Below are 11,676 nucleotides of genomic sequence, written 5' to 3'. Positions count from 1 at the left end.
TGTGCAGGTACACAGGCTGAGGTGTGACCTGGCTGCAAATAAAAGCTAATTCCTCTACAGTCGCACTTGTTCTGACACATTACCTTGTAAATGAACTTCCTTGGAATGTAACAGATTTCTACAAAGAACTATTCATTTCTAAAGTTCTATTAAATCATAAATCCTATACATCCCACCCTCCCAGCCCCTGGTATGTTTAAAAGCCCAACAGCCATCCTTTAAAAAACAAAGTAAGTTTCACTTCTAGCAAGGGCGAACTAGGTTTTTTAGATTCAACTCTCCCACCAGAAACAAATGAAAAAGCCAGATCAATATCATATAAAAAATGTCTGTTTAAAATCATCAAAAAGCTACCAAATAAATGAGAATTTGTGTGACTAAGGTCCAGGAGAAGAGAGACAACAAAGGGCGTACGCATGGCACCATTTTGCCCCCTAGGAATACTGTGAGAAATGAAAACAGTGGCTGAGATGGTAAGAAATCGAGAAGAGATTTTGAGATTCATAGGACTATGGAGATAGAAACTAGAGTGCAGGGCCTGCCCCAGGTTTCAGGGTTTCAGGTACAAACCAAGAGTAAGAGTACACCAAAAACAAAGCAGTCCAGTCCTCAAAAAGACTAAAAACACCTTGTTTTGATGTCTAATGAGATTAAACAAATATACCCCTAACCTAGTTGATTGCCAGAGGCAAAAATGCATGCTCACTGAAGAAAAATAATGTCAGAGCCTCAAATTACCTCAACAGCTGTTCATATACAATGTCTGGCCCTCAACAAAAAATAACCAGCCCAGCCTGGCCAACACAGGGAGATCCTGTCTCTACAAAATTTTTTTTAAAAATTAGCTGGCATGGTGGTATGCACCTGGAGTCCTAGCTACTCAGGAGGCTGAGGTGGGAGGATTGCTTGAGCCCAGGAGTTTGAGGCTGCAGTGAGCTACCATTGTGTCACTGCATTCTAGCCTGGGTGGGCAATAGAGTGAGATCCTGTCTCTAAAAGGAAACAAAAAACCCCAAAATCCTCAGCCATTACCATTACAGGAAGACAAGTTTTCACCAGAAACCAAGAGATGAGAACAAGTAACGGAAACTGGGCCACAAGAGATTCGGAAGATACAGTTATCAAACATGGGCTTTACAATAACTAGAATTAACATTTTCAAGGAATTAAGAAACAAAAATGGAGAATTTCATCAAAGCGTGGAAACTATTAAAAAATCCAATGGAAATAAATTCTAGAACTGAAAAATAGACCAAGAATTCAACAGATGAGTTTAATGGGAAAGTAGACACAGGTGAAGCTAGAACTTGTGAAGCAGAGGAGAAACTGAAAGAAAATACTCAGACTGAAGTTCAAAACCAAAAGGATAGAAACAGAAAAGAGGCATATGGGAAAAAGGGAAAACGTCTAGCATATGTATAATTACAGTCTCAAGAGAGGTGATACAGAATTTAGCAGTTGAACATTCTAATTACATCACAGCACTACTGATGAAATCCAAAGGCATAGACAGAAAATCTGAAAAGCAGTCAGAGAAAAAAGGTGTATCACCTTCTAAGCAACAATAAGACTGATCATTGGTTCATGAAGAGAAACAATAGAAGACAGATATTGATAGGTGGCCAGGCGCAGTGGCTCGCGCCTGTAATCCCAGAACTTTGAGAGGCCAAGGCGGGAAGATTACTTGAGGTCAGGATTTCAAGATCAGCCTGGCCAACATGGTGAACCCCGTCTCTACTAAAAATACAAAAAATTAGCCGGGCGTGGTGGCGGGCACGTGTAATCCCAGCTACTCGGGAGGCTGAGGCAGTAGAATCACCTGAACCCGGGAGGCAGAAGTTGCAGTGAACTGAGATCCCACCACTGCACTCCACCCTGGACAACAAAGGCAAAACTCCATCTCAAAAACAAAAACAGATATTGATAGGCTATAATGAACTAGAACTCTATATCCAGTGAAAATATCATTCAAAAATGAGTGTGAAATAAAAACATTGTCAAATGAAACCAGAAAGCAAGGATGTTCATCACCATAAGATCTACAGTAAAGGACGTTATAAAGAGGTTTTCTTCAGGGTAAAGGGAAAGTAATCACAAGAGGAAGCTGAGAAATACAGGAATAGAGAGCAATGGGAAGCGTAAAATGTAGGGAAATATAAATCAATGTTGATGTATACTGAGACTTTTAAATACATTTAGAATTGTTTAGAGAAGGGTGAGGAGGGAACACACATGGTAGAAGATTGTCAACTCAGTTAATGTGCCCAATAAATCCAAGGATGGTCCTTTCAATAAATGATGTCAAGACAACAGGATATCCACTTTGGAGGGGAACACTTTTAACTGAACCCTTATTTCACACCACGCACAGGCATACAAAATAATTCCAGGAGACTTCCCATCTCACCTGTGAAAACTAAAACATAATAAAAATTTTTATAAGTCGACATAGAATGTCTTTAAGAACTTGGGGTAAGAAAAGGTGTTTTTAAAACAGGACAAATTGCAGTAACCATAAAAAAAGAGAGCGATACCACCTGTATGTTATGATTTTAAACTTTTGCTCGCTGAACGTTACCACTACAGAAATAAAAAGTGGAGATATCAGCAACTCATAGTACCTAGAGTATACAAAGAACGTCTAAAAATCAGTTAAGAAATAGAGAAAACTCAAGGGAAAAATGGGCAGGAAACCTGATGCCTCACGAAGGACATACAAATGGTAAATGCATGAAAAGTTGCTCAACTTTCTCCCTAATGTCAGTGAAAAGCAAATTAAAACCACAATATAATTAATTTTAAGAGACTTCAAGTCTTTTGACAAGGATACAGTGTTTACAAGGATATACAGTAAGTAGAAATAACATCATAGTAATGATGGGAGGGTAAATTTAGGCATAGTTAGAAAATATTTTGGCCATACTACTAAAATTGACATATGCATACTTTATACCCCCGCAATTCATCTTATCTATATTTCCAACACAAATGTCACATATGTGGATCAAAAGAATTGTACAAGATAACCAGGGCTGTATTCATTACAACCAAAAAAACTGGAAACAACCCAATTGTTCAGCAACAAAAGATAAATACATTGTGGTATATTCAGACAACAGAACACTATAACTTGCATAACACTATGCAAGACAAATAAGCAAATACCACTATATACAACACAAATGATTTATGCAAACGTAATGCTGAAGAAAAGAAGTCAGAGGTAAAAGAATGTATCTGAGGATTCCATTTATATTGAATTCAACAACCAGGAAGACTGTTAGAATTCAAGGTATTGGTTATCTCAGCAGGGAAGGCGGGGACTGTGATTTCAGGAGGTCTAACGGTGCTCTGGGATGCTGGTCTATTTTTTTTTTATTGGAGCAGTTGTTACCTGAGTGTATCCATGTTGTGATAATTCATTTGTGATTTATGTAGTTTCCTACATGTACATGTCAATAACAAAAGTAATTTTTAAATATTTTAAAAGACGTGTTCAGTACCTTGCTTGAAGACTAGTTTAACAAGAAATTTTCTTCAAATACCTTCCTGATGTCACTAGAAAACATTTGTGGCTTTTATCCTAAAAATGATACTCAAACCTAGTTAATGGTTTCTCAAATTGGGGAGGATATCCAAATGTCAAGAACATAGTTTCATACCAGCAGGAAAGCCCAAAACAGCCCTGTCAAACTCAAAAGAAAAATATGGAGTAGAAATAGTTTTCACTAAACATAATAGTGTAAGATTAAAAATAAACTAAGGAAAAGTCCTCATGCCATTATTTGAATTCACTTACAATCAACAAATATAGGATTAATTATATACCCATAACTTCCTGAAGTAATCAGGATGGTGGGAAGAGACTGGTTCGGCAAGTCACGTACTGTTTAAATTCTCTGTGATTCATCTGTTTTGTGATATTGGGCAACTAGTTTAATCTAAGTTTCACTTACCTTATCTATAAAAACAGGAGTAAAAATATCTACAGGCTCGATAACATAATGTTGGTTTAAGTTTCTACTCCAGTGCCTAATACAAACTTACGTGTTTGTTCCTCACTCCTTACAGCTTTTTTTAAAGAAAATTAAAAAAAAAATTATTAAAAACGAGTGTTACCACTATTCTTAAGAAAATGTGAGCTTTTTCTTAAAATAAGCTCACTTTAGCATAATTTATAAGATTTCTTTCCTCTGTAAATTTTTAAACTTCCTTGATATCGTTTTGCCAATTTTGTTTCTATTGCCAACGTATTTTTTTTTCCTCCAGTTAATTCTGAAATTAAATATAAAGAAACAGGGTCTTTCCCAGGTCCTGAACTGGTATTCTTCCGGTCTATTTAAAACAATATTATTGTCTTCCGACAACTAACCAAGAAACCCCACCCAGCAGCCCCTTCCCCCAATCAATATTCTGTTGTTTTCTGGTATCTCCTGCTCCCCTGCCCCAAATTTGGCCAAATCAAGACAAAAATCTCTTGTCCTGAGATCATAAACTCAAAATACCAAATATAGTACAAAATAAACTGGGGGGGTGGGGCGGGGAAACAATACAGCCACTATACAAGACAGTTTGGTGGCTTCTTACAAAACTAAGCATTCTCTTATCATACATCCAGCAACGGCACTCCTTGGTATTTACTAACCAAATGAGCTAAAAATAGTCCATACAAAAACCTGCACACAGACGTTTGTAGCAGCTTTACTCAAAATTGTCGAAACTTGACACAACCAAGACATCCTTCAGTAGGCAAACAGGTAAGTAATCTGTGGAACATCTGGACGATAGAATATTATCCAGCACTAAAAAGAAATAAATTACCAAGCCATGACAAGACGTGGAAGAATCTTAAATATGTATTACTAAATGTAAGAAGCCAATCTGAAAAGGTTACATACTGTATTATTCGACTATATAACATTCTGGAAAAGGCAACACTATAGAGACAGTTAAAAGATTAGTGGTTGCCAGGGGTTTGGGGACAGAAAAACATTTTAGGACAGTGAAAATCTCCTACAATATTATAATGATGGATACATGTCATTATACACTTGACTAAACCCACAAGAATGTACAACACTAAGAGTGAAGCCTAAGGTAAACAATGGATTATAGGAGATGACAGGTCAATACAGATTCATCGATTGTTTATTGTTCATTGATTATGGATCACTCTGGTGGGGTGTGTTGATAATGGGGGAAGAACTCTGCATATGCAGGGGAAAGGGATATATGGGAAATCTCTGTACTTTCCCTCCTTTTAATTAATTCTGCTGTGCACTGAAACTATTCTAAGAAATAAAACTACTCGAAAACCCAGTAAGAAGTGTCCTCATGACCATAGGCCTTAACTTCTTGCCTATTACGTTTATCTCCAATGTGTCCTCTCCTTTAAATATTTTGAGTTCTTGGACCCTGAAGTTAACAACTCTGGTATATGTGAATGTTACAGTTCCACTAGAAATATGGTGGTTAAGTTGCTGTTGTATAAGAATTCTTGGCAGCCAGTAACAAATTTAGATAAAAAACAAATACGTGTCCTTTCAATATAAACTAGCATTAAAAAAAATCACTATACAACTTGGGAAATAAGTCAAAGCATTATTTATTTATGACATATTTACATACTTACAAAACTGATTTCACCCAATACATCATCCTGTGTAATATCATAAAATGAACACCATATCCAAGGAATAAAAATCCATATTTCTTAATAATTTATGTATAGCTCAACAACTTTTAGAACATAGAATATTATCAATTTGGCTTCACAAATTACAAAGTCCTATTTATAATTTTTTCTAGCCAAGGAACAGAGTAGATTCAACAGCATATTAAAGTAATTTAGTTAACCCTGAGTAATTACTAACTTGCATAATTTTGAATGGATGTATACAACACACTTTCATCTGCATTTTTACTTATACTATCACACTATCTTTTTGTCTGTATTTATCCACCTCAATTTTCAACTTCATTAATCTTCAGAAAAAAGAGGAACAAAGAACAGGAAAGTAATAACAACAGAATCGGACAAGGAAACTACTAGCACTGCCTAAACATTCAGCAGTCTGTGACACAGTTTAGGTCTAGGGTTGTCTCAAAAACCTAACAAAAGGAAGATCCCGAATTGAATAATCTGAGCACCTTGTCAACTAAGGTTGATATTAAATTACTTTTCCTGCGTTCTGTTTCCTTTCACACTAATTAAATATATGTGTACAAGCTTATAAAATGCAATAATTTGGATTAAAATACAAAATTTTATATACAAAATATGAAATACAAGAGCTCTTCGGAAGAAAAAAAAAATCACAAAACAACCCCAACAGTGGTGAAGAACTATATTAAAGATGGCTTTTCCTAAGACAGAGGGAGAACAAAAGCAAATAGCACTCCTGCTCCGCCAAGGCTAGAGCAGGAGTTACAAGGAAACGGGCAGGAAGAGAACAGAACACTTGGGCTGGATGATGAGTGAAGAAAACTGGCCTCAGATTGATGATCAGCATATCTTATGCCTAAACACCACCACTAAGACTATCTGGCTAAGCTGCCATGGTGTGTTAGAGAAAATGAGTTACTTTTCTTGCCCCTTTTACAACAGGGAAATCTAAGGACAACAAAAAAAACAAAAGGCTGAGAAAGCTGAGCATGTGAAGTCAGTCATGCTCTGCTGCTTTTCAAAAACTCTGGGCCACAAACAGAACCAGAGAGGTTCATGTATTTCTCTCTTCCATCTGCCCATCTCTCATCTTCCTCACCCACTCACACTGTTCCGAGCAGAAGGCCTACCAAGCCACCACGGGCAGGAAAATTATCTAGCTTCAATCAAGCCATGGAATAACTCTGCCACTGCTCTTTGGGGATTCTAGGAAAATAATCATCTAATGAAATGTCAATGTTTGTGATTCTATGAGAACAATTCTCAAAACATCAAAAAGACATTTGTGACTTGGTAAAATAAAAATCAAAGAAAAACTAAGATATTTTTAGAATCTGTAAAATTTCCTTACGATAGGAGGGAAAGCAGAACTATTTTAAGTAAGGACATGCTTCCCTTCAGTTTGTAATGAAAGACTGTTTTGTCATCATGCCATTGCCATGATAAAATACTACTAGAAAAGGATAGCATAGAAGCAAATGGTAAAGAAATGTACTTGAAGGAAGGAAAAGAAACTATTCTGTCCCTGTTACTCCTGGACAAAAGTGCACCAAGGCAACCTGTAACCTCTCTCTGCTGTCTCTCATGACTTTTAATGACACAGAAGTCTGATATTCACTGAACAGTCATTATACAGTGCTTGGAAAGTAACATATATTTAATATTCAAATTTAATATTCATTCTTCTTATCCTCAGGTAAAAAAATAGCAGAAACCAAATAATGACTTGAAGTGGCATTAATACAAAGCAAACCTGATACCTAAAAACAGTGCAGGACAAGAACTTCAACAGCTTTTATAAAACTGCCAGAGACTGTGCTAATTCTTTTACATCTAAAGAACTGTATAGAAGAGTAAAAAAATTAAATTACATTTATATAAGAAACTATCTTCAAAAAAGTTATTTGAACTTGTATATACAAAGTTCAACAGTATTAAGAAAAAAAATTAATTATGATTTATAAGTCCAAAAATGATAAAATATATTATTTGAGGGGAAAAGGCTTCCACTAAATAGAAACACAATAGACCAAATAAACTAGACTGAATATAAAATAAGTTTCTTTGAAAACATCCATAAAAAGTAAAGGCCAAATGGCACAAAGTTAAAAAAGTAATGCTTAAGGCAAACCAAGTAAGTAACCTTAATTAAAGTAAGAGACATACTATCCCATAAGCAATAAAGTAACCCCGTCTCAAAAATTTCTCTATTAAAATGTTTAGAGAGTATGAGTGGAAGCAGAAACAATGGCTGTTGTCAGAGTTTATTCTTGGAAATACTGAACAGCATTATACAAAAATAACTTGAATACTTCTGATTTAAAATATACTTGAATCATTTGCCCTTTAGCTGTCATATAGCAATGAAAAAATAAAATGTATTACCCCAATGTTCATAGTATAAATCTGGGAATGCCAAAAGTTATGTTTAAAATTGAAAAAGGTATGATTTTCCAGATTATATGTGTACATGATGGCCAAAAAAGAAAATGATCAATTCCATTATTTTGGCCCATATTACTGAAAACATGCATGGAAATGTGGAACATCTCCCTACAAGTAGGTGTCTTATAGTGACTGTTGAGCAGGCTGCTCAGCACCAGCCCTGAGATCGTGTGCACATACAAAAGGCATCAAAGACTGACAGGAAAAGAGATGAAGCCAAAAGAAATCATGCTTTTATAAACATTCAACCAACATGTTCTTTAATAATGTCTTCTTTAAGAACAAAATAATCAAGTACATGGCATTAAGTTAAATGTCTTTGCACATGAATTTCCAACTTATAAATTTGGTATGTTAAATTGTGCTGTAAATATATTTGTATATTTTCTTTTTTGAGAACTACGATAGGTGAAATGATATGACTATAAAAAGGATTTGTTTCTTTTTGTCTACTGGAATGACACAATGCCTTTCTAGAAAAAGAAAAATTGCAGCCTACAGGAAAACGATAAAAACTACTGGACTCATTTAGGCTATTCAATTTAGGAAGGTACAACCGCTTCTTTAACATCAAGCTAAAAGTGGGGGGAAAATCTCAGTCTCCTAAGTAAGTCTCCTCTCACACTGTCCTGGGTGGCAGGCGCTGTTTATACATGCCTGCTATTGCTCTGGCTGCACTGTAGATCATCTGCCGACGAGACATCCCAGTAAATGCCATGTGCCAATCAGTCCGGCTGACATTCAGTAAACTCTTTTCCAGGACTTCACCCACTGTCACCAAAAGGCCTGACCACCTCAGATTGTAGTCCTGGGGAGTTAGACTTTGAGCCTATGGAAAGATGAAATTGATATTACTTATAATACGTTTAAAAATATCATTGGAACTAGCTATAAGTGATATTTCAAAGTATTTCATGTTATTTTAAATATAGATTATGACAAACTCTGAGAAATACAGCTAGGCTGCCAATTATATCAAGTTACAATGCTAGAACACAATCAATATAATATTACACACATCTACTTTTTAAAAAATATCCCCATTAATGGGGCTAACAGTTGGAAGGTCTAAGTTCTTATTCTAAATTAAGTGTCACTTCAGGTTAATAGTAAGATTGGTACTAAAATCAGTGCTAAAGTTATCTTTTATAGTAATGAAATTTCAACCTGAAAGAGGAAAACTGCAAATTAAGGCTTAAATCCATTCAGAAAAGAGTTGCTCAATTATGGAAATTATCTTTGGAAATGTAATTCACTTAATATGTATCAAATAATATCCAGTCCAGGACAACATAAACCACTGATGCAACATTCCTAATTGACTCAACTTGTATTTGCTCCTAATCATATCATTTATTCATCTACAAAGGAATGAAAGAAGAATAAACTCATTGCTTGATATCCAAGAATGATGTGGTTTTTCTGTTTTAGGGTGTTAGGTATAGTCCAGAGGAGTACAGCCACATCTAGAACAGATCTATACAGTTATATGACTACCAAATGTGCCATGTATTACAATCACCTGAAGAGCTCGTTTCTTGTTTTTCTTTTCTTTTCTTTTTTTTTAACAATATCCAGTTTCTCACATCCCACTAAGATAGATAACTGAGACACCAAGATAACGGAATTGGAAACTCTACAGCTGGTTCCAAGAGAAACAGTACAGTATTACATACATAAAATAGTTTCCAAGTAAATCTTATGCAAACAGTCCAGCACTTGGGAACCCCTGCTCTAAGTACTCTTTTCCAACGTGTATACCACAGTATCAGTATTTCACTATATTTCAAAGAAGATAAACAGCAGATATACTACTAAGGTCCTCAGAGACACCAGTAAAACTGTGCTTCTCAAACTATGGCATGCATATGAATCCCCTGAATATCTTGTTAAAATGCAGCTCCTGATTCACTAGTCCTGTGTTAGGACCCGAGAATTTGCATTTTAACAAATTCCTAGGTGATACTTGTGATGTTAGGTCAAGGACCACATTTTTTAGAAACAAGGTATTTGATATTATTGGCAAAAATCCAGAACAGCTGGGGTTTTCTACGGGGGTGCAGCATCATTTATACTTAAGTTTAACCAAGTACAAATTGTATGAAATTTATTTCCAGATTTTTACTAAAATATACTGATAATTCTAATTACCTGAAGGGCTGACTTCTATTCCCTTAAATTAAAAAATTCCAACAAAAAAGTGTAAAACATTTCAGAATGAATAAAAAGAAACAGGGAGGAGAGTTCAATAGCTGAGGATAAAAAGAAGACATTTCAATGCACACAGTTTTGTATCTTCTAAATTTTAAAACCAAATGACACAAAATAAAACAAACAGAATAAAAAGCAAAGTAAAAAGCAAATAACACCCTAAAGACCATTATTCAGAATTAACCACTATTAACAGTTTGCTCTGTATCTTTTGAGGCCTTTTTCCCTATTCTTACTAAAATTTTAAAGCACACACATACACCCCCCTGCTAGTAAATGGGATCATACTAGATGTGCTGTTTTTGACTTTTACTCAGCAATATGTAATAGCTATCTTTTGGTACTGGTACACACAAGTCCACTTCATTCTTTCATGTCTACTTCTTTCCAGTATATATTCCTAAAAACAAGATAAAAATTGTCCTTTGCAATGGTCAGACTTCTAACACAGGAGTCAGCAAACTTCTTCTGAAAAGAGCCAGATGGTAAATATTTTAGGCTTTGTGGGCCAGACATTCTCTGTTGTAACTACTCAGTTCTGCTGCTATAGTACAAAAGCAGCTACAAACAATAAGTAAGCAAACTGGCATGGGCGTGTTCCAATAAATTTACTTACAAAAACAGATGGCAGGCCAGGTTTGGCTGTGAGCCGCTGTTTGCTGACCCCAGGTCTACAGCAATGTTAACAGTGGCAGTGATGGGAGCATCCTCATAATTATAATGTTTCCAGTGTTTTATTTATTAGATCTGAAGTTTGCTTTGATTTTGCAGTACACACATACCCGTCTAATACTAGTTAGCTAAGAGCTATTAGTATGATTATTTCTAGCAAATACCTTCAACTTTATCAAAATCTTTTTTCTCCTTTCAATGCAGATGCTCACATATTGAATTACATAAATTTACTATTGTTGAACCATTCTGTTGTTCTTGGGACAAATCTTTCATGGTCAGGATACAATGTTCTTTTTTTTTTTTTTTTTTTTTTTTTGAGACGGAGTCTCGCTCTGTCACCCAGGCTGGAGTGCGGTGGCCGGATCTCAGCTCACTGCAAGCTCCGCCTCCCGGGTTCACGCCATTCTCCTGCCTCAGCCTCCCGAGTAGCTGGGACTACAGGCGCCCGCCACCCCGCCCGGCTAGTTTTTTGTACTTTTAGTAGAGACGGGTTTAGTAACACGGGTTTCACCGTGTTAGCCAGGATGGTCTCGATCTCCTGACCTCGTGATCCGCCCGTCTCGGCCTCCCAAAGTGCTGGGATTACAGGCGTGAGCCACCGCGCCCGGCCAGGATACAATGTTCTTATACATTTCTGAATTTTATTTATTAATTTTACCAATGGCTTTGACATTTAGTTC

General features: G+C 36.0%; 1 protein-coding gene across 1 annotated transcript in view; it reads right to left on the bottom strand.

The window, feature by feature from the left end:
* Positions 1–5,589: 5,589 nt before the first annotated feature.
* The window catches only part of PRRC1 (proline rich coiled-coil 1), a 33,119-nt gene continuing 27,032 nt past the window's right edge, over positions 5,590–11,676 (bottom strand). Inside the window, exon 9 of the mRNA XM_028849702.2 lies at positions 5,590–8,939. Coding sequence (XP_028705535.2) covers positions 8,730–8,939 — 210 coding nt within the window. The 3' untranslated portion in view covers positions 5,590–8,729. The remainder of the gene's footprint in view (positions 8,940–11,676) is intronic.

This window comes from Macaca mulatta, chromosome 6 (genome assembly GCF_049350105.2).
Source record: "Macaca mulatta isolate MMU2019108-1 chromosome 6, T2T-MMU8v2.0, whole genome shotgun sequence".
Classification (NCBI taxonomy): domain Eukaryota; kingdom Metazoa; phylum Chordata; class Mammalia; order Primates; family Cercopithecidae; genus Macaca; species Macaca mulatta.
Note: the sequence above shows the minus strand (reverse complement) of the source record. Positions and strands in the feature narration are given on the sequence as shown.